This window comes from Panthera uncia (genome assembly GCF_023721935.1).
Source record: "Panthera uncia isolate 11264 chromosome A1 unlocalized genomic scaffold, Puncia_PCG_1.0 HiC_scaffold_17, whole genome shotgun sequence".
Classification (NCBI taxonomy): domain Eukaryota; kingdom Metazoa; phylum Chordata; class Mammalia; order Carnivora; family Felidae; genus Panthera; species Panthera uncia.
Genome location: NW_026057577.1, coordinates 109,687,253 through 109,710,161, shown reverse-complemented (window position 1 = coordinate 109,710,161; position 22,909 = coordinate 109,687,253). Strand labels below are relative to the sequence as shown.

General features: G+C 46.0%; 1 protein-coding gene across 4 annotated transcripts in view; it reads left to right on the top strand.

Moving 5' to 3' along the window:
• The window catches only part of SLC36A1 (solute carrier family 36 member 1), a 67,526-nt gene that overhangs the window by 39,035 nt on the left and 5,582 nt on the right, over positions 1-22,909 (top strand). For all 4 annotated transcript variants that reach the window (XM_049647962.1, XM_049647965.1, XM_049647963.1 and 1 more), the window contains exons 4-10: positions 357-445; positions 896-991; positions 2,994-3,078; positions 3,500-3,718; positions 8,870-8,968; positions 11,172-11,338; positions 14,650-14,819. In XM_049647962.1, the coding sequence (XP_049503919.1) occupies positions 357-445; positions 896-991; positions 2,994-3,078; positions 3,500-3,718; positions 8,870-8,968; positions 11,172-11,338; positions 14,650-14,819 (925 nt within the window). The remainder of the gene's footprint in view (positions 1-356; positions 446-895; positions 992-2,993; positions 3,079-3,499; positions 3,719-8,869; positions 8,969-11,171; positions 11,339-14,649; positions 14,820-22,909) is intronic.

The window sequence follows — 22,909 nt, the reverse complement described above, 5'->3', positions numbered from 1 at the left end:
CTGGCGTTGCTCTAATGAGACCTTTCCCCTTCCCTCCACCCCTTCCCTGTCTCTTCTTCCCAGAACATAGGAGCCTTCTGTTCGGCTGAATTGAAGCTGTTTTGGAACAGCCTTATGCTGTGTCATTCTTCTCCATGAGGTTAACTCTTTTGAAAGCATGCTAAGGTTCAGATCATGCCCTCTCCCCGAGCTAACCCCCACGATCACATTCCTGTCTCGAATGTTGTGCCAGAAGTTCTGTCACTGGAAGGTGCCTTAGTAGTGTTTTGATCATTTGCAAATTCACTCTCTGTTGGGTTCACTCCTAATTCTACCTGCTTGTCTCTCTCTCTCTTGCCCGCAACACCTGTCCCCAGATGGGTCCCCTCAGCCTGCTGGTGATAGGCATCGTGGCTGTGCACTGCATGGGTATCCTGGTGAAATGTGCTCACCACTTCTGCCGCAGGTGAGCGCTCTGAGCTGCCAAGTTGTCCTTTGGGGTTCCGTTAGCCGCGCTGAAAGAGAGGACTTAGGCCACTCTAAATTCTCTGTGCTAGCTGCAGGTGGCTGCTGATTATTGCAGAACTCCCTTCCCCTGGTTATTTTTGTGTTCTTTTTCAGTTTGTTGTCATCTGTCGTATTTGCTTGTGTCCAGTGGACAGAGACCGCATTCTCATTTTATGTGCTTTGTAGTATTTACTCCACTGAAATGGTTCTGCCAGATGGTCGGTAATTATAAGGAAGTAACTGACCTGTTGATTTAACACTTCTGATCCTTGAAAGCATTAGACGCAGGACTCAGTAGTTTCTCCAGGGTGACAGGTGGGGAACTGGCCCAGGTCTCAGGGAGCTACCTGTGTTCTGTCACTTTGTTGAACCCACACACTCTGCCCTTCCTCTCTCCCTCTCCTCCCAGACTGAACAAGCCCTTTGTGGACTATGGGGACACAGTGATGTACGGACTGGAATCCAGCCCCAGCTCCTGGCTCCGGAACCACGCGCACTGGGGAAGGTAACCACTTCCCTCCTTCGTTGCAGCTGTGGCCTCGCAGAGCGGAGGCCCTCCGACAGGGAGGTGGGGCGCGGCACACGGTATAAGCAGTGGAAAGAGCATCGTTTGGGTCAGTGGATTTGGCTCCTAGCTCAGCTCTGCCTGCAGTCATCTGGTGACCTTGGCTGTGTGACCCCTTTCTTCTCTGGTCCTCAGTTTCCTTATTGGCCAACCTGGCTGTTCCCAGCTTTGGCAGTCTATGACCAGTGATTATTTTTTATTCACTCATTTGTTCAGGAAAGATATTTAAGCACTCTCTTGTAAGTCATGCAGAATAATTCTCGATACAGGGAGGGGGGATCCCCCTGGGGTGAATAGTGTGGTCCTGGCCCTTTGCGGACTTGTAGTCTCTGTAAGGAGAAGGATATGTGGAAGGCTCACGGGCAAGAGATCAGGAATAGTCTATACCAGTAGAAAAAGTGTCAGAAGCTAGAAGCACACCCTACGGGCTCAGACGGGGAGGAGATTTAAGGACGGTTACCAGTGCCAGATGCAAAGTGCACATGATAGGTGCTTTAAGGGCAGGCCACCGGGCAGGAGAAGGAAGGCTTTAAGGAAGAGATGAGCTGAGCTAGAACAAATGGGTTTGTTGGGGAAAGAGACATTTCAAGGGGGGAGGGGGGCGGGGAGTGTTTGGAAATTTCTCCTTGGGGTAAGTTTCCAGATGCCTGGAGAGAAATATTCTAATTTTCGTTTCCTGTTTGAGGAAATGGTATATTTAGAAGTAGAGTTGACATCAAAGGCTGAATCCTTTAAATTCTTTTTAAATGGAACTGCATTAAATCTATGTTCTCCAGGAAAACTCCCTTTTTGTGTTCATAGGGAGGTTTTATAGTTTCACACATAGCTTCCTCCTGTGATACAGGTTTATTTTGCGATTCTTTTAGCAGAATCATTTTCTGTGACTGGGAGAAGCCATCGTGCCAAATGGCCACCATTGGTTATTTGGTTGGCTGGTAGTTGATTGATTGTTTCTCCCCGCCCCCTTCCCTCCTTTCTTCTCTCTCCTCTCCTCTCTCTCTGTTTCTCTTTCTCTCTCTCTCTCCCCATTTCTCCTCCCTCCTTCCTTATTTCCTCCCTTCCTTTCTTTAATGAAATTAATGTCTGTTCATGGTAAATTTTTTTTTGAGCAAGATACACGTTCATAAAGTGAAAAATAAAAGTATCTATTGGTTACACTTGCTTGGGTATACTTTTGGCATTTTCTGTATGTATACAAACATACACATGTTCTTAACATTTTTTACACAAATTGACAGTACTATAAGTACTATTTGGAAGCTGTTTGTTTGTTTGTTTGTTTGTTTTTTCAGTTAAAGGTCCTGGACCTATCTCTATCAGCACATATAGATTTAACATACTCTTTTTCCCTGCTGTATACCTCTCCATTTAAGAATGGTCTTGCATTTACTCATTTTCCTTTTGATGATCTTTTAGGTTGTTGCCAGCTGTTGCTCAGGGCTTCCATCAGTCGTCTGTTTCGGTACATCTGTTTCTGTGTACTTATGTGAGAGTAGGCTGTTTCTTAGATCCATATTATAGAAAGTGAGCGTAAAGGGCTCCACCTCCTGGCTTTTATGCTGAGGGCTCCCTGTAACTTTAGAACAAATAGTGTGAGACAGGATAGGCAGGCCGTGGGGAGGGGGAGGCCAAGGGCTGGTCATTGGTCCTGGGGTGTGTGCTCCACTCTAGCCATTCTGATCTCGGGATCACCCGACCCCACGCAGCATTCTAGGGAAGACAGAGGAAGGGGACCTCAGCGTCGTCTTCACCCTCCTCCAAAGCTCCAGACTGGTGGCACCTCGCACTGTTTCTCCTTTTGTCAGGGCACCCTCATCCTTGTCACCTGGTGGGAAGGGGCTGTGACGGCCTGGGAAGAAGCACTGTTGGAACACCTCTGTCTCCGGGACTCTCTTGCTTTTCATTCTCATGATGTTTGTATTCTTTCCTTCCCCTTCTACAGGCACCTGGTGGACTTCTTCCTGATTGTCACGCAGCTGGGGTTCTGCTGTGTCTACTTTGTCTTTCTGGCTGACAACTTTAAACAGGTAGGGCCCTGGTTTAAAAAAAAAAAAAAAAGACAGAGAGAGAGAATGCCAAGAGATAAGTGGATTTTGAGTTTAGGATTCCTTCTAAGCCAGGTTTGGTCAACAGAAGAATTAAGAGTTTAACACGTTATATAGAACGGTGTCTTTTGTGTAATTTTGTCTAAAGACCTATGACATTGAGAAACTTCCAGGTACCTTGTCTATCCTCCTGTCTTTAGATAAGATGTGCTCAAACCCAGCTCAGACAGTTGGGTTGCTGATGACAGTTATGAAGATCTCTGAAGATGGTTCACCAGCCACAGACTCCTGAATGGCGTTGTTTTCCTCCTGAGCCCCCAGTTAGGAACCCTTTTGGGTGGGAGGTCCACCGGCCTCTGTCATTTGAGAGACTTTTCTGTTGCTTTCCTTCCCCTCATTCTAGGTGATCGAAGCGGCCAATGGGACCACCAACAACTGCCACAACAATGAGACTGTGATTCTGACGCCCACCATGGACTCCCGACTCTACATGCTCACCTTCCTGCCCTTCCTGGTGCTGCTGGTTTTTGTCAGGAACCTCCGAGCCCTGTCCATCTTCTCTCTGTTGGCCAACATCACCATGCTGGTTAGCCTGGTTATGCTCTACCAGTTCATTGTCCAGGTAAGAGCCCAGGCTCTCCCTCCGCCTGTTATATAATCAAAGCAGCAAACAAAACAAGTAAGTGGAACATAAATAGGGATATGTTACTTACGTGTGGTATATTTCGATTAGGGGTTCTCAACTTTGGCACTGTTGACATTTTGGGCCCGATAAGCTTTTTGTCATGGGGACTGTCCTGTGCATCATGGGATTTTAGCAGCATCCCTGGCCTCTACCCACCAGGTGCTAGTAGCAGCCACTCCCCAAGTTAGGCCAGCCAAAAATATCCCCAGACATTGCAAAGTGTGCTGAGGGCGGGTATGCGCGTGCCAAGTCACCCCTATTGAGATCACTGGTTTAGACTTTTCCTCAACTGGATAGTTAATATATGGATCATCGTGTAATGGGAAAATAGACAAATATTAAGATGAAAAGAAAAATCAACTTCTCTAACTCGATATTTATTTATTTATTTATTTATTTATTTTTACGTGTTTGTTTTGAGAGAGAGAAGAGAGGGAGCACAAGCAGGGGGAGGGGGAGAGAGAGAAGGAGAAAGAGAATCCCCAGCAGGCTCCGTGCTGTCAGCGCAGAGCCCAACATGGGGCTTCCTCCCACGAACTGTGAGATCACGACCTGAGCCGAAATCAAGAGTCGGACGCTTTACCGACTGAGCCACCCAGGGGCCCCTGTAACGTGATATTCAGATAAAGTAATTCCTTACCACTCCAGTTATATATTTATTTGTCAAAATTATAAATCCAGTATTGCTTCCCCTTGCCTAGCCCACGGGGGCAGGTCTGTGGGGCAGTGCAAGAGAAGACGTATGTGAATGGGTAGAAGACGAGGTGAGAAAAATGTGCCCTCAGTGTGGCCCTCTATGGACGAGACAATGTGTTTTGCCAACACTCCAGAAAAAGAGGAGAATGAAAGCAGGTGAATAAAAGCATAACTTTAAAAAAGGTATTTAGATGTAATTACTCAAAGGACTCATCAGTGCATACTCATTAAGATGCAGACAACACAAGCATCGAAAACCACATCTCCACCCCGAGGCTCTTTCAGAGACTCACTGTGTGTGATTGGTCTGTCTCCGTGTAGGTCCTGTGAATGCATCTACACATAACACGGACAGTATCCTGGTTTGAATTGTGTCTAGTACGTAGAGAAATATATAAAAAAAAAGTATGTTTTGTTTTGTGTTTAACCTAATTTTAAAAATTATTAGATGTGCTGTTCCTCTACTTCGCTTTTTTGTTTCCGGGACAGCACCAGTGTGGCAGGGAGCGTTCCATGTTGTTACACATAATTTTACCTCATCCTTTTTCATTGCTGCATAGTGTCTCAGAGAATAGATGTGCCCTAGTTTATTTAACCAGTCCCCAATCAGCGGACCGTCAGGTCGTTTATAATTTTTTAGTGTTACTTTAGTATTCTGGCAGTGAGTTTTCTGAGGCCTTTCTTTTTATGGCCATGTAGAAATATTCCCCCAAGGTATTTTTCTAGAGGTGTAGCTGTTGAAGAATATGCACTTTTGAATTTTTATTTTGCCAAGTCGCTTTTTCCAAAAGCTTTTCACCAATTTCATCTAGGCTCCCTTCCATAGTATGTAAGTAGCCATCACTAGACATATCAATCTTTTTAATATTAGTCAATCTGACAGGTGAACATTAACTCATTTTCACACGGTCTACTTAACAGTGACCCAGTCACTCACTGATATGGTTTCTAGGAAAGCAGCACATTGTAAAACAGGTTTTCCTCTACTGAGGAAATGACATAATGAATTTAGATTAACATTGTACTCAGTGAGCATTTACTGTTTTTCTTCTGTCTTAGTGAGTCAGATGGGTGGCCGATACTGACTTTTCTTCCGTAGAACTATTTTTTAAAAACAAAATAAACTGCTGTCTGGATATGTCCCATTTTTGATGAGCATGGAAGGAGGACCCATGAACGCATGATTGACCACTTCCAGAGAGTTTTCTTCTCTACCTCTGGCAAATTAAGTGAAAACAAGGAAGGGTAAATAAATGCATGATTTAACGTTGTAATTAGAGATCTGAATCAGTGCCTAGGACACACCACAGTGGACATTAAAGCGAGCGAGGCCACCTCACATAGACGTGCACACACACTGCATTTAGTCGTTGGACTGCGGTGGTTGCCGTGATCAGAGGGCCGGGATGGGAACGTGGCTTCCAACAGTGTCTCCGCCCCAGTGGAAAGCAGTGTCCATTTAGAGCGTTGTCTGTGCGTAGAGCAAACTTGCCCTTGCAGATGAGGCAGCCCCACCAATTTCTTGAGCGTGAGTGTGAGCCTGCCTCTGGGCTTAGCCAGGAGGCGCGTGTGGTCACACAGTGCTCTCAGCGCTGGGGCGGCTTGGGAGAACGGTGGTGTGGCTGTGAGTCGAGCAGCATCATTTTGATGTGCATAGGTCAAGATGCTCCCTTTGGGTCGTTTTTGTGGCTGTGTTGCTGCTGTCTTGTCTTGGCGTCTTCTGCTGTCCAGTGTTTCTGAACCCTTCCGCGGTCCCGAACGTGTGTGACCGGTGCGCTTGCTCCTCGTGCAAACACCATCTTGGAAGCCGACCGAGATCCTCCACCTGTGCAGGCTTCCCCATATCTTCACCACCTGGAATGACAGATGGCATGGTTCTGAGCAGAGGGCCTCCCCCGGAGGGGGCTCCCAGTAAATGTTTTTATCACTGCATTTCCTTAATTCTGAGATGCAATGTTTTTCATAGTTAGGATATTTCCAAAATTGGAGTACATCTTGCAATCCTTATGTACATTTAACAGCATTTTCTCAGGAAGCTGTTATCACTGAAATTAATAATATCATAGAACTGAGGAGGTAATATGTCAATAATGAGCTGATTTTAATTTGTATGTTTCTTTGCACGTTAAACTTTTTCCATTTTTTTTAAAGTTTATTTGTTTATTTTGAGAGAGAGAGAGAGAGAGAACACGCACAAGCAGGGGAGGGGCAGACAGGGGAAGAGAGAGAAAATTCCAAGCACTAGCGGTGCGGAGCCTGATGTGGGGCTTGAACTCATGAACCGCGAGATCATGACCTGAGCTGAAGCCAGGAGTCAGATACAACTGACTGAGCCACCCAGGTGCCCCTAAACATTTTCCACTTAAGTGGTTGGTCTCTTAAGTCAGTAGCAATTATTAAGTATGGAAAATTATAAATTCCTTCTGCTGGTCTCATTCACACCAGTATCCCCAGACATGGATTCTGAAATTCCCTCTCTGATACTTCAGCCAGATCTGATGTATGAGCCTGGATAACAGTCAGCCACTAACCAACCGATTGCTCCTGTTTCCAGGAAGCTTCCAGAAGTTACACTGTGACTCAGGAGTAATTTCAAGGCACTGTAATTTCACTCTTTGTCTCATCGTAGAGCAAAAATATTTATTAGTCTGTCTTCATTCCAGGTAGTAAAATACTTTATAAAGAGATCTAAGCAATTTCTTAGAAGCTCAGGAAGGAAAAAAAATGCATTTTTAAAATTATATTTTAGGGAAACTATAGTATAATTGCTTTGAAAACTTTCAAAGAGAAGCCTATTATAGAGATTAACGTTAGATCTCCTTTTGTTCACTGGTACTATTCTGTCACACTGTTAGAGCATGCCCCATATTTGTCTAAATACCTCTATAGTTAAACCAATTTTAAAACATTATATCTGGGCTGAGTCCGAGCCCCGCGTCAGGCTCTGGGCTGATGGCTCGGAGCCTGGAGCCTGTTTCCGATTCTGTGTCTCCCTCTCTCTCTGCCCCTCCCCCGTTCATGCTCTGTCTCTCTCTGTCCCAAAAATAAATAAAAAACGTTGAAAAAAAAAATTTAATAAAAAAAAAAAACATTATAAAGGCAGCTTAAAATTTTTTTTTAATGTTTATTTATTTTTGACACAGAGACAGAGCATGGGTGGGGCAGAGAGAGAGGGAGACACAGAATCCGAAGGAGGCTCCAGGCTCTGAGCTGTCAGCACAGAGCCTGACGTGGGGCTTGAACTCACAGACCATGAGATCATGACCTGAACCGAAGTCGGATGCTCAACCGATTGAGCCACCCAGGCGCCACAAAAAACATTATAAAGGCAGCTTAAAAAGCAATTCTTATATTTAAGCAGTGTATTCGCATGGTTTCAAAAGCCACATTCTGAAAGCACAGCTCCTGTCCCTGTTGAGTCCTGTTCCTTTGATGCTCCGTCGCTGGGGGCCGTTGTTCAGTGGTGAGCCAGCTAGGATTCTGTGTCTGCACCTCCATGCTTCAACACCTGTACATGGTACCTGCAGTTAACAAGTGCTATGGTTTTCATCTGCCTATAATTTTAAATGCTTTTTATTTTTTTTGCCATTTTATCCCTAATGTTCCAATACTCCTATCATGTGTGTATCAATAAAATTTTTCAGGTGTTCAAACTGTTTTATAAGAATTAAAAGAGAGAAAAGCAGCTTTATCCATGTGGAGTGTTTATGTAGTGGCATTATAGTGAATATGCAAATTTTAAAAGTGAATGTTCTCACTATTATTTCGTAAGCGGTTTTTCATGTGCTCTTAGTTATCTCAATTTTTACTTTAAAAATAGCGCATAATCAGGTCGCCTGGGTGGCTCAGTTGTTTAAGCGTCCGACTGCGGCTCAGGTCATGGTCTCACGGTTCATGGGTTTGAGCCCCACGTCGGGCTCTGTGCTGACAGCTCGGAGTCTGGAGCCTGCTTCAGATCCTCTGTCTCCCTCTCTCTCTGCCCCTCCCCTGCTCACCTTCTCTCTCTCTCTCTCTCTGTCTCTCTCTCAAAAATAAATAAGCATGTATATTTTGATTTTTTTTCCCTACTCAGATTCAATTTCTGGGATTGATGGGATTCCCATCAATTAATGGGATTACCTAATGAAAGAATGTGACTATTTTTATGCAAGCTCCAGCATTTGAGTTTTTTATAGTACACTGGGATATAGTCTTTCCCCAAAGCAAATAGGGGTTTTCTAAGCCTGAAGGGAAAAAAAATACAAAGACTAAATGTCCCCGAACCATGTCAGGTGTCAGACTTTCTCCTTTTAGAGGATCTTGAATCTAGGAAAAGGTTATGACCTGTCTGATGTTGGAGTTCAAATCTCGAATCTCTGTATAGCCTTTGCTTTGTTTTATTTTCTCTTTCAGAATATCCCAGACCCCAGCCGCCTCCCCTTGGTGGCTCCCTGGAAGACCTACCCTTTGTTCTTTGGCACGGCCATTTTTGCATTTGAAGGCATTGGGATGGTAAGAGTTTCGCTGTGATTCTGTGTCGCCCTTGGTGTCCTTGAGGTCTGCTCTTTGGAAGGCTGAGGAAATGCTGTTAGAAATTATCTTCTGAAACTTATCGGCCAGCTCCTGAACAGCAATGCAGGGATTCCACTGGGGTTTTGGAAACAAATTGTATGTGGTTTGAGAATGTTTGCCTTCAAACCCTCTCTGTTGCATATTTATCACCTATGTGGGCAATAAGCAATAATACATGGCAATTGGGAGTGCAGGGTCTAGAGTCAGACTGACTGGGGTTGAGTCCTGGCTCTCCCAGAGAACAGCTGTGTGACCTTGTGTGAGGACTTAACTTCTTTGTTGTTCGCTTCTGAAAAGTGAACTTAATGATTAGTAGTTGTTAGGATTCAATGAGATGTGTGTAAAGTACTTTGCGTAGCCCCTGACACACAGTAAGTATTTAATAATTTTTATTAATAATACTATTGATTTTAGAATTAAATCAGTAGCTGCACAAATAATGTCTCTTCCCTGGAACATTGGTGTGCTATATTTTTTGTGTGTAGATAAATGGCCTTAGCTCTCACTGCTAGTTAGCTTCCCCCACCATTGCTATGATTTCACCAAGTTCTTCTCCTAAAGAGAGGAATCTGCCACTCATTTGCACCTAATTTGATTTTTATTTATATTTTTTCATAATAAAGTTCCAGAATTCTTCCTTGAAGAAAATTAGTAGTACTGTTGGCCAACAGCTTAGGAAAAGGGAAGAAGACACTTTTCCTTTCAGGGAATATCTTTTTATCCCCATTTGGTTTCCCTGTCACTTGATATACTTTTAAGAAAACCTAGAAGCTGGATCGATTCTTTTGTCAAAATACTAAGGAGTTGCCCTGGTGGGATTGGTGCGATGTGTTAAGGCCCTAACATCACGGGGGAGACTTTCTGAGGGATTAGTGTGTAAGTTGTTGTCCCAAGGTTTTACACCTTTCCCTTTGCTCTTTCTTGGAGCTTCTCGCTGCCCAGGAAGATGGTCTCACCTTGACTCACAAACACAAACAGAACCCCGTATTGTAGCAGTGAGAAACGAGCTCTCAAGTGCTTGGGACTGGAAAGAAGAGATTGAGTAAATGTGGAAAGCTGCCTGGAGATCCTGGTTCTGAAGGAGCATTGTGCGGAACTTACCAGTTTTCCCTGACAGCACAGTGCAGACGTTGTTCTTTGCTTCCTTTCATTAGCCAAGGCCTGGATGTGGAGTCATCCTGTGATCATTATTATCTGTTGCTTGAGATTTCTCTGTGTTTCGACTCTTAGTTTGGATTTGAGGGCTTTTGAGCGAGTGTGGGTGCAGGGCCCCTGCTCACTCTTTGTTCATGGTAGGCTCTGTGTTTGTGCCACTGGCCCAGGCCTGGCAGACATGGAGGAGACGGGCTGCCTGCCCTCTGGCTCTCTAGACTGTCCACGAAAGGTAACCGGAAGCAAGCTTAGCAACTGTTTCTAACCGGATGTGGATCACCTGAAGCTGGAGGCCCCCTGCGCTGGTGGGGGAGGGGGGTGGTGTCGAGGGCCGGTTGGAAGTGCAGGGCTGTGGCTCCCTCATGGCGCCGGGCCTGCAGCGGGCCCTCCCTGCCCGCCGGGGTGTGTCTGGCACAGACCCACTCTGCCTCGTGACCGCAAGCGTTCAAGGAAAATGAGTGTCATGACAAGATCAAAGATGGTTTGTGGGACAGCTCGACACTGTCACTCTTCCTTGTGAGCCCGGCCAGGTGCAGGTGGTAGCAGGTTGTGAAGTTTCCGGGAACTAGAATGGCAGTGTTCCCTGACCTGTGTTTTGCATTCTTTGGACAGGTTAGCAGAACTGTGGTCTCAGGAGAGGTCTGCTCCCCATCGTGCCGGGTGGGCATGAGGTGGGAGGGCTGCCGGCGGCCGTGAGGCTGTGCTGAGGGGCAGAGAGCACCCCCCCTCCCTGCCCATGGGGCTCCTGGAGCCGGAGGCAGAGCACTGGCCTGGGCAGGGGTCCTGGTCCCAGTCCGGCCCACGCTCGCCTCCCCGCACTTCCCGGCTCACACAGCGGGCTCTGCCTCTCCTCCAGCTCTGAGGAAATAGCTTGGATTTGTTTCTGTCTCCTGGGGCTAAAGCAGTTATTTCTGAGCCCATTACAGTTTTGTTTTTCACCATTAATGTTCCTTTTTCCTGTGTTTTCTCTTCTTTCTCACTACTCTTATAGGTTCTGCCCCTTGAAAACAAAATGAAGGATCCTCAGAAATTTCCGGTCATCCTGTACGTGGGAATGGCCATCATCACCGCCCTGTACATCAGTCTGGGGTGCCTGGGGTACCTGCAGTTTGGAGCTAACATCCAAGGCAGCATAACCCTCAACCTGCCCAATTGTTGGTACGTGGGGAAGGATGGAAGCGTGGGAGCCCTGGACGCTTGTTTCATTTAGTTTGTAGTTTTTAAAATGTTTACTTGTTTATTTTGAGAGAAAGAGAGGGGGAGAGAAAATCCCAAGCAGGCTTCACGCTGTCAGTGCGGAGCCTGATGTGAGGCTCGATCTCACGAACCGTGAGACCATTACCTGAGCCGAGATCAAGAGTCGGATGCTTAACTGACCGAGCCACCTGGATACCCCTGGATGTTTTTTTAAATTCATGGGTCAGAACGTGGATTTTCTTCCTCCTCACCCCTTAAATCAGCTTACTTCACTTTAGCCCACCACTGCCACCCCCGCCCCTGCCCCCGGCCAGCACTGTCCCTCCTTGGCCCCCCACTGAGCCCTTTGACCCATCTGCCTGTCCTAGTGTTAATCCTTCTCCAGGTCTGTTCTCCCATTCCCTGTACGAGCCAGGACTCCAGTCATGGGTGCATTCCCTTGGCGAGAGCCCTCAGGGGCCTCCCTTTGCTCCTCCAGCAGAGACAAAAATCTGCAACGTCTCTGTCAGGACCACTCCGGCTCTAGCCCTGCCTGCACCTCCTTCCTAGTCCGTGAGGAAGACTTAGTCAAGGAGCCACTCTTTCTGAGAAACTTTCTCTGCTGTTCCACCCGCCACAACCTCCAGGCTAGGTCAGATGCCCCATCACTCTGTTCTTACAGGATCCCATTCGGACCCTAGCCTAATTCCTGTTCCAAAGTGCTATAATGTTCTGTTTACCTGCACTGTGATCTCCCTCCACCGTAAGCTCTGCATTCTACCCCAGCCCCCGGCACAACGCCTGGCACACGATCATCACCCAGTAGATGCCTTTTGAACAAAAAGGAGGACTAAACGCTAGAACTGTGAGGCATGTTGTGAAGAGATGTTTTCAGGGAGCAACTGGGGCATAGAGGGTAGGGGCGGTCTGCCGTGTTCACCTCTGTGGCCTGGGACAGGTCACAGCTGCTCACTGCCTCAGCTCCCACTTTGGGGAACCAGGAGTAGTCATTTCTTCCAGGATTGTCAGGAAGACCAAATGCTATGTGTGAGAAAGTGCTTCGTCATACTCTCCTGGTGCGATCAGAAGGAGAAGTCTGCCCTGAGCTTTCTTCTTTGTTTAGAGGGGGGATTCCTCTGGAGGCGTATGCCACATGGATTGGTTGATCAGGTAGTATGCCATTTCTCCCTAGAAATCTGAACCTGGAAGGGCCAAGCATCCCATCGGTTCACCTCAAGCATTCCAGACAGGGAGAAAAGAGGGCGAATAGGCTGGGTTCCCAGCTTCTGCTGTGCCTCTCCCGTGGCAGTCACCAGCTTGATGAGTGGGTGGAGGCCTCTCACAGTGGACTCGGGGCTGTGGGGAGCCCTTCTGTACCTCACTTTGCTTAACTCTTGGTTACTATCTTGCAGGGAAACACTGAGACATACTGAAATGCTTCCTGAAAAGGTAGCTGTCGCAGGGTGTGTCTGAAGCAACAGTTCTGTTTTGAAGATGAGAATTTCATTGTGGAGGGCAGCTGAGCAGACACTGAGAAGCTTATTGAGTGCCCTGGGGACCAGGGAACCTTTCAGGCTGGCCTGGTTGACCTGCCTGTGCATGTTGTTAGAGCTCCGATCAGTGAGGCATTGTACAAAGGCAGGTTGAAAAAATTGAGAAGAGTGTTTATTTGGTTTTGTCGTCAGTGTTTAGCCCAGGGTGCCCTTAATCAGCAGGGGTCTGGGGACAAGGGTTGTGGTGTGGCCAGCCAAGTGGCAGTCCTGCAATGGGCTGTTGTTTTCAGAAAGTCTTTCCCTTTCGCTCTGATGCCTGCTTTTAAGTTTCCAAATGTTCCTGCCCTTTCAAGAGCCAGGTGGTAGGTTGGCATAACTGAAGATGAATGGATCAGGAACAGCAGAAGCAGCCCACATAATCTAAAGCCGTGGATGAGCACCTGTCGTCGTCCCTTTGACACTCCAAACCCAGCTACTCTCATCTTTCTGCCTCCATTCAGGCGCGATTTATTTAGCCATCCCTGCAGGTGACGATCCTGCTTCCAGACTTCCCAGCACTCCAGAAGGCTTTGGTGTTGTACCGAGTTTAATTATAGAGGCACCAGCTGATTTTTCCAAAACGTTTTTATTATCTATTCTTGGAGCAAGTAAGACCTTTTGTCAAACTCAGTCTCTCCCAGGATGTTCTCCTGTTTATAGCATCAGAACATCTTCTAGGCATTAAGTTCAACCACAGAGAAACTCCATGCACAATATACACAATGCAGTCACCACTTTTAAATAGATTTCCAACAAGGTGGGGGAGGCCAGTGTTTCTTGCTGCTGAAGGCATGAAGGTCTTGCTTGAAGGGGAGCTTTTGCTAAGGGGCAGGGTAGCCTTCCCTGGAATGATCATTTCAGATCCATGAGTACTTATGGATCAGGCTTGTTTTCTACTCTGCACAGTTCTAGGCAAGAGATAAGACAGAGCTATCTGTTGGTGAGTTAACCGTCTCCGAGCCACACGTGATGCAGTGGTAGGAAGACAGCCACAGTGGTGTGGGAAGATGGGTTTTGCTCTTGCTTCTTGGTCATGTGGTCCCCTTCTGATTCTAGGGAACAGGGAATTGAAGGGGAAGGATAGAAAAAGGCCTGTTATGCTTTAATTGCATTTTTGTTTTAATTTTTGAAGGGTTATATGTCCATGGTAAAGATTCCAGCTGTTCAAAGTGTAGACAGAATATGTTTGTTTCCATTTGCTTCCCCAAGTCCCCAGTTTTACAGTTTACCATTTCAGAGGCAACCACATTACCAATTTCTTATGTTTCCTTTTGGGGATGTTTAGAGTATGTAAGAATGTCATATGCATGTGTGTGTGTGGAGGGGGGAGGGAGTGTTTTTTCCTTCTTTTTCCTTTTTTTGGACAATTTGTAGCACACTGTAGGCACTGTCCTGCTTCACGCATTTTTCACTTATGTATCCTGACGCTGGTTCCGTATCAGCACCTGTAGTTCTGCCTCCTATTTTCACAGCTGTATGGGACACTATGATGTAACTAGTTCCCCACTGGCTAACATATAAACTGTTTTCAGCCTTCCATACGTAAACAATGTGACAGTGACATACTTGGAGGGAAAAATGTTACGCAACGTGCAAGTATGTCTGCAGGGTAAATGCCTCGACATGAAATTGCTGGGTCTGAAGGACACGCGCGTCGGTGACTTGGATAGACATGGCCACGGCGAGACCGTCTTGCCCCCTCACTGCTAGTGCTGTGGCATAGAGCAGGCTTTGGAATGGGTCTCGGCTCTCTCTCTGCAGGCTGTACCAGTCGGTCAAGCTGCTCTACTCCATTGGCATCTTCTTCACCTACGCCCTCCAGTTCTACGTCCCGGCCGAGATCATCATCCCCTTCTTCGTGTCCCGCGTGCCTGAGCACTGCGAGCTGGTGGTAGACCTGTTCGTGCGCACTGTGCTGGTCTGCCTGACATGTGAGTAGAAGACGAGATAATTGCTTTGGTTTTTTTTTTTTTTTTTTCCTCCCCAAAGGGCACCCAGTCCTCAGGGCTTTCTTGAGGGAGAAGAGCCTGGTGGACTGAAACAGTTGTAGTGTGTGAGCGGGGAACATGGCCTGATGTCTCAGGTGCGTAGTTGAGCCCCGGCCAGACGGTGAAGTGAATTGATTGTATATGTACTCGAAAGGGTATGGGAAGGAGAACACAAGTTTATTTGTAGATATGGTGTAAAATGCTACAGTGGTGGTCATAATTCATAGTAAAGATGTAGAATTACTATCCCGTGTCCTTGGGGTAAAATAAGGCAACAGTGTAAAAGAGAGCCATTTAAACCTTATGCATATGAGTATAGGTTACTTTGATAGCCACTACATGTTTATTTGTGTTTTCAAATAATCCTTTTCCAGTGTGACAATCTATTGCTTAGATTTCATGTTGGGCCTATATGATACTCTTCTAGACATTTACTAAATGTGTTTCTTAGAAAATGTATACTGATTAATCTAGGTGTTTGATTTTTACCTTTGTGTTTTATTTCTCCTCCCTGACCACACACCCTGGAGTGTGAGTTAAGAGACAAGATATTACTCTATTTGCTGTTGGTGGAAACCGATGTACATTTTAAAATAAAAATCAATTTTTCCTTTTTTTTTTTTTCTTTTTTGGTAGGTTCTGTGAGTTGATAGAATAGAGAACCCCTGAATAAATTGGTCTATAATACCTAATGTAAATTTCTAGGAGATTTGCAACTTGTTTCCAGATCACAGTACTTGAATCTAGATGTTACTTTTTGGCTATGTTGGGCTTTTTATTTTATTTTTAAAAATTGTGTTATTTTGGGAAAAGAATTATCTTGACTTATTATATTGAGACTTCTGTGGGAACTTCTTAAATTATCCGGTCCAAGGCTCTATCTTTGGAATAAAAATAGGCCTGTATGATTTTTAAATTGAACCAGAATCGAGTGATTTAGGGATAAATGGTGTGAAAGTTATCTAGCATTTACTCATAGTGTGGAAGATCAGAAATGATGTTATGGGTTAACTGTTGACAAGAGAAGGGCAGTAGAGGTTAGACATGGGGGATAGACTAGTGCCTATTCCAGAATACACCTCCTCAGGGAATAGTATCGTGCCTACCTAGAATGGACCTCTTTAAGGGAACACACTACTTCCCATCCCAGAATGGTCTCCTCAATAGAGCTGATTGTGCTTATCTCAAAATGGACTTACTTGAGTAAACATTCTGGTGACTGTTCAGAAGAACAGTCTAGTGCCTATCCAAGAACAGCCTTCTTCTAGGGAACGGACTACTGCCCATCCCGGATCAGCCTCCGCATGGGAACAGCTTAGTGCCTATCCCAGAATGGTCTCCTCAGCAAGACTAATAGTTCTTACCCGAGAAAGGACTTGAGGCACCAGTCTCAAGGAGACAGACTAGTGCCTATTTCAGAATGAACTTTTTCAAGGTAACAGCCTAGTGCCTATCCCAGAATAAACCCTCTTCAAAGGAACGGACTAGTGCCTATTCTAGAATGGGCTTCTTCCAGGGAACAGATGAGTACCCATCCCAGATGGGCCTCCTCAAGGGAACGACTTAGTGCCTATCCCAGAATGGGCTTCTTCAAGGGACAGCCTGGTGCCCGTGCTAGAAGAGACCTCAAGGGACAGCCTAGTGCCTGTGCTAGAAAGGACCTCTTTAAGGAAAGTGCCAACCCCAGAATGGTCTTCTCAATAGAACTGATATTGCTTACCACAGAATGGGCTTCCTAGGGAACAGGCTAGTACCTATCCTAGAATGGTCCTTCTCCAAAAAATAGACTAGTGCCCATCCCAGAATGGACCTTTCAAGGAAATAGACTGGTGGCTCTACCAGCTAGGACTTCCTCAAGGGAACTGAACAGTGCCTATCTCAGACTCATCTGCTCAAGGAATAGACTGGCTCCTGTCCTAGAATGTCTCTTCAAAGAACAGACTAGTGCCTGTCCCAGAATGAACTGTCTCAAGGGAACAGACTAATGCCTGTCATGGAACAGATTTCTTCAAGCCACCTGCAGTTCTCTTTCTCATTTTATTTCAAGGATGTGGGTGAAGCTCAGCGTCCTGAATCTTTGTATGGAAGGAGGTCACTAGAGCTGAGGAACCAAACCTTCTGACTTAATGTTGGGCATATTCTGCCTGAGGATTTATTGCAGGGTGGGGCTGGGGAAGAGCCAGGCAACGAGTGGACTGCTTGCATTTGCCAACCCTAGCAAGTTGATGGCAGCCAAGAATCTGACTTCTCCTTATAGCCTTTGTTTGGCAGACCTTCTGGCCCTCTGTAGTCCAGCCTATAGAAAAAGCCCACTCAGCAGCTAATCCAGTGCCCAGAGCTACCTACAGGCCACTGCTGCCCTAAAGCAACTGAAAAGGAAACAATTGTAACGTATCTTTGCTTTTCTAGTAATTTGCCTTAATATGCGCTAAAATGCTCTGGATTTTGTTCCTATCTTCTGCCTGCAACTGTCATTCTTTAACACAGATACGTGTGTTCCTCTGTGGATGGTTACCTCTAAGTATTGAAGTCCAGCCTTCATGTGTACAGTGTATAATGTCAACTCTCAGTGTTCTGATTCTGGAATCCAAAGGGTGCTGGAAGCAAGGATGGGATGGTTCAAATAATTGGCTTTTTTCAAAGTGGTTTCTCTAGAAAAGGTAGGTCTGTCTAGGCAAAATGTGCTCTAACTGCCTAGACAGACACCAGCTTCTCTTTGCCCAGAGAGCTGGGGCGGTGATGCTGGGCCTGATTCCTGTCCTGGCCCCATTTTCTTCTCAAACCTGGCTTAGCCTCCGGCAGCATATGTCTTGCTTCCTGCCAGGTTTCTTTCCACCGCACCCTGCAGGAGCCAGGAGTCTCTGATTCATAGACCTCATGCTATCCTTAGATGTCTCCTGGATTTTGCTTTGCTTTTCCTGACTCTGTCTGTGGGTCTCATCTCCCTTCTACAGCATGATGCTCAAAGGACTCAAGCTGCTTTTGATCTGCAAGTGCATTCAGTTATTTCCCTTTCTGTGATCTATTGTGACTTAGCATTGCATCGTCAGCCTATTAAATGATACAGCCTTTTCATCTCTGAACACCCGGGCTTCTTTTCCCTTCCCTGGAGACTGTGAAGTGATTGTGGGATTCAGGAGAGGCATTTCACTGCAGCACCAACTTAAATGTATTTATATGAGTTTATTTTGTTTTTGTTTTTTTCCTGTACTTTCAGATCTTTGCTGCATAAGGTTATTTGGTGTATGATTTTAGAACTTTGCTGGAACTGATTGTTTTCTATTACACCCATACATTTTAATAGGAGCTTGTTTTATTGCTATTTATGGTGTTTTCTTGTCTTTTTCCTCCTCTTCCTTACCCTCTACCCACCAAAGGAAGCAGGGGAATTTGGTCCAGACTCATTTTTTTTTTTTTTTTTTTTTTTTTTTGCATTGGGAATTTGACTTTCTCGCCACTCTCCCCCTTTTTGCAAAGACTTCTGTGTCTACTCTTTGGTGCTTAATTTCAGACTCTTGGACAGGAGGGGAAGGGAAAATACATGCATCAGAGAATGGTGTTCATTGTGTTGCGATTTCATATGAAACAGTATTTCTTTCCAGCCCCTATGTTTCAATTGCAGACTTCACAGGTCACCTATGTGCAAGGAGGAGAGGCTGAAAGAGGCTGGTGCCAGAAGGAGTTCAGAAGTGTAGAAAGAGTAGTTCTTTTGGGTTCCATGAGGCATTAATCTGTCCTTCAGTGCTTTGAACTAATTCTCTGTGGCATTTCCCATGTGAAGCATCTTACTTCGGTTATATATGAAAATTTCAGAAACCTATTGTTGAAGACGTAATAACATAAAGCCTTATCAATTAAAAGGCCTGTTTGGACTGGAATGCTTAGCTGTGGAACATTCCAAGCAGCCAAACCCTGTCAAGCATGAAGCTGCCAGGTCCGAACAGAGTGGCTTCTCAGCAGCTTGTGCTCCCTCCCATCCCTCCATCTTGCAGCTACAATGACAAGGGGCAGTGGTGTTAGTTAGCTGTGCACTGTGGGTCCCTGGGGAACCCTCCCGAGGCCACAGTTTCCTCAGCCAGAAGATAGATGTGCAGGGTACCAGATTGCGAAGATTTCTTTCAAGTCGAAACTTCTGTGATTTGGCACAGGTGCTTTGAGCCTGATTTGAAATTTCTACCAAAATACTGCTCAAAAAAAAAAAAAGAAAAAGTTAATGTAGAAACATTTCAAGAATGTCTAGATTGAAGAAGAAATTCCAAATATCCCACTGACTTAAAATAATTTTTTTTTGCATTTTATTTTCTGTGTTCATCCTCATAGGTGCTTTTAAAAATAGTTGCAATCATAGTATACACAGGAAACTTTGTCTTTTGCTTTTTATTTGATATTATGTCATGAATATACGTATCCTTCATAAATATTTTCATGACCATATAATATTCTATTATATTAGTGGATCATATCTACTAAACTACTCCTTTGGTGTTGGACATGTAAGTTGTTTTCCTTGCTTTTGTATTTTTTTAAAATTTATACTCCCCCTAAATGAAATGACATATTGTGTCCAAGGCTGGTATTAATTTTAAAGGTACATTTCTAGACATTCAGAGTAACACAGGTGGGTTGCACCAGCATTGATCACAACGAAACAGCAGGAAGAGCTTCCAGACATAGGGCTGGCTGTAGGTGTCCAGCATAGTTCTGTAAGTGTGTGTTCTCTAAAGTGCTTTCTCTTCTCTTGTGCACACGTCAGCTCTTTCGGTTGCCAGTCTAAAACCACAGGCTCCAGAATCCCAGTCAGTTCCATCTCTGAACATGGTCGTTTGCCCCCTGGTGCTTCAGCAGTCAAAAGGTCACATTTTTAGTGTCTCTTAACCCAAAGGGAACATGTTTTGTAATACCGTTGGAGCCCTCTTGACTAATCACGTGGACTAGCTGAGTTGTCCTCAGTCCCCCATTTCTGCACATGCCACAGCCAAGCTGCTGCAGAGGGCGCTGCCTTGCTGTTTGGGAGTGCGCTGTGGGAGTGTTCTTTGTATGGGGTGTGCTTGTGGGGGAGCAGGGAGAGAGTAGGGAGAGGATATTCCTGGTTGGCTGCTTTGAGATCTCTACCTTCTGGAGTTTCTCTTTCTAGAGGGCTTTAACTCCGAGTAAAGACATTTAGTGCTAGAAGAGGTTTTGGTTACTCCCACATCTTTCCTAAGTACATGATTCCCATGTCTGGAATTAGCTGAAGCTGGCTGGCCGCATTTTGCATGATGGCAAAACAGGCACCCCTGCAGTTGAGCCCTTGGGGCTATTTGTGCTAATTTGGTTGGGTCCTCTTGTCTTCCCCTTCCCCCTGCATTATCAGTGCGAGGCTTACTGTTCTTGCCTTCTCCCCACCCCCCTCATTATCTTTCTCCAATGTCAGGCTTTATTTGGGGTTCGCTTGTGGTATCTGGTCCAGCTAGGATAGCCCTGTGATCCTGGCCTTAAGAGAAAAGTTTTGCCACTTTAAAAAAATCTCTATTTAGAGATATTTTTGTTAGGCGCCCTTATTGTGTATATCCTTTGTAGCAAATACAAGGGCAAGTTTTTAGATTGCTTTTAAAATGTCACGATGAAGTGGAACATCTCTGTCTAATCTGAGAAAAGATTCTAATCGCAGGAGCTTGTGTCACTGTTTCCACCTAATGCTTATCATAGAATAGAGCACATCTGACCTCACTTAAGTCCAATCACGACGTACCATATGTCCCCCAGGTTAACGTGAGAGAGGAAGGGGGATGTCAGACTCAGAGCTGGGAGGGTGCAGGCAGGTCATCTGACTTCTTTCCTCCTCGGGCTTATTGTCTTTGATAAAGGACACCCTTCTCTTCAGTGGGGTGGAGCATCCATGGAGATCAGGGGCTGGCACCGGAAGAATAACTCACACTCCCTTTAACGGCACAAAACCAGGCAGGCTGGAAGCTGTGTTTAGGGCATACCCATCTGGAATCCCATTGCTCTGCTGTGCCACAGTCGAGCAGGACATGGTGCTTCCCACTTGACAGTGAGTTGAAGGATCCCACAACACACTCCTAAGTGACTAAACCTGCTTTGTACAGTTCCTTAAGATGTCAGAGGTGGGTGAGACTTCAGTCCTCATCCAGGGCTCGTATGGTCACCTAACCTCGTGGGTGAACGAGCTGAGGCTCCAAATGGTGAACCCGTTCATGCTGGGACCGGTGATTGTATTAACTCACATTTCATTTATTGTGCACTTAAGTTCTGAGTGCTCTGAGATCTCGATGTGAAACGGTCTCATGTGACCACTCCTATTTAGTGGTAGGTTAAGTAGCTGGCTGGTTAGTGGTGGAGCTGGGATTGGAGTCCAGGTTCTGAGTCCAGAGCCTGCACTCTCAACCACGTTCCTTTACCAGCCTCTCCCGGGGCTCAGATCTGATTGCTGCCCCAGTGCTATTGCCACCGCACCCCTCACCCACATTGGAACCGTGGGAGCCGTCACTGTGAGGTTGACATTAGGCAGATGTAGATGCAGACCCCAGAGAGGGGAAGGGAACACACGGCACAGACCACACGGCAGATCAATTCTCGTTGAGCGCTAAGTTGTCCATAATGAGAACGCCATTTTGGCATCAGGTTACAATTTAGTCTTTTTTTTTTTTTTTAACGTTTATTTATTAAGAGACAGAGGGAGACTGAGCATGAGCAGGGGAGGGGCAGAGAGAGAAGGAAACACAGAATCTGAAGCAGGCTCCGGGCTCTGAGCGGTCAGCACAGTGCCCAAGGCGGGGCTCAAACTCGCAAACCGCGAGATCATGACCTGAGCCAAAGTCGGACGCTTAACTGACTGAGCCACCCAGGCGCCCTAGTTTACAATTTAGTTTTATCCTTCCTCCAAATTCAACCCTGAAGATTTGAGGGATATCACCAACTCTATATAGAAATAGCTAAGGGCTGAAACATACTGTTTTTAACTTGCAGTGCAAGTTAAAAGCCTACACTTTTTATGGGCTTCCTGAAGGCTTCAGAACAGCGAGGGTGTTGATGGATAATTGCCATTACGGTTGAACACTAGAATAAGGAAAGAGGAAGGGATTGCCTCAGGGCTATAAAACGATGGCAGAAGCAGATCTGAGGCTCAGTATCCTTGTGCCCCCTTTTATTATCAGGCTTCAAAACACTTGTCTTACTTCCTTTGCAAAGCAGAGAGAGGTCAGGGCTGACTGTATACCGGTTCTCTGCTAAATGATTGCAGTGCGTCCCTGGGAAAGTTAGCCCGGCACCTGACTCCCCCAGTTCTTCACAGACAGGCTCTTTGTGTGATCAGCCAGCACCCCTGTTCTTCCTCCTGCAGGTGTCGTTCTGTATGTTCTTAATTGTCAGGTGTGTGACGTGACCAGACACTTGAGGGCCTGCATTCTGTCCCTTCCTATCATTGAATCTGCCTGGGGACAGTAACCATGTTGTGAAGTTACATACCCATGGACCCGAGGCAGATTCTGCCAACGAGTGGCTGCCTCGCAGTGCTGTCTATCAGACGCTAGATATTCTGCCGCGAGGGGAGTATTCTGGGTCTGTGCTGTCCAGGACGGTAGCCATTAGGCACAGGCAACTGTTAAGTCCTTGAAATATGGCCGCTGTGAATGAGGAACTGGATTTGTTTAAGTTGACATCGCTTCAGAGGAAGTGTGAGACGGGAGACGTGTACCTGTCCCTCTCCTGGTAAGCCCCCATCCCACGTCGCCTCCTCTCTTGCTACAGGGAGTGCTATTCCAGCTTAAAAGCAAGTGCATCTCACAAAACCTGGTTTCTACATGCAACCCAGTCCATTTGTCTGTAGCTTAGCCAAAGATAAACAGTAATCGATGCAGACAGCCCCATCTGAGGAGTAAAATTGATCCGAGGGTAAAATGGGGTGCATCGGCCTGAGGTGTCTGTCTGGCAGTCTCACCACTGTGATGCCTTCCTCAGAACGACTCGGCTACACTACTTTGTGAGATGAAGGGGGAACTGAACCCCCCCCCCCCCCCCGCCATGTAAGATGT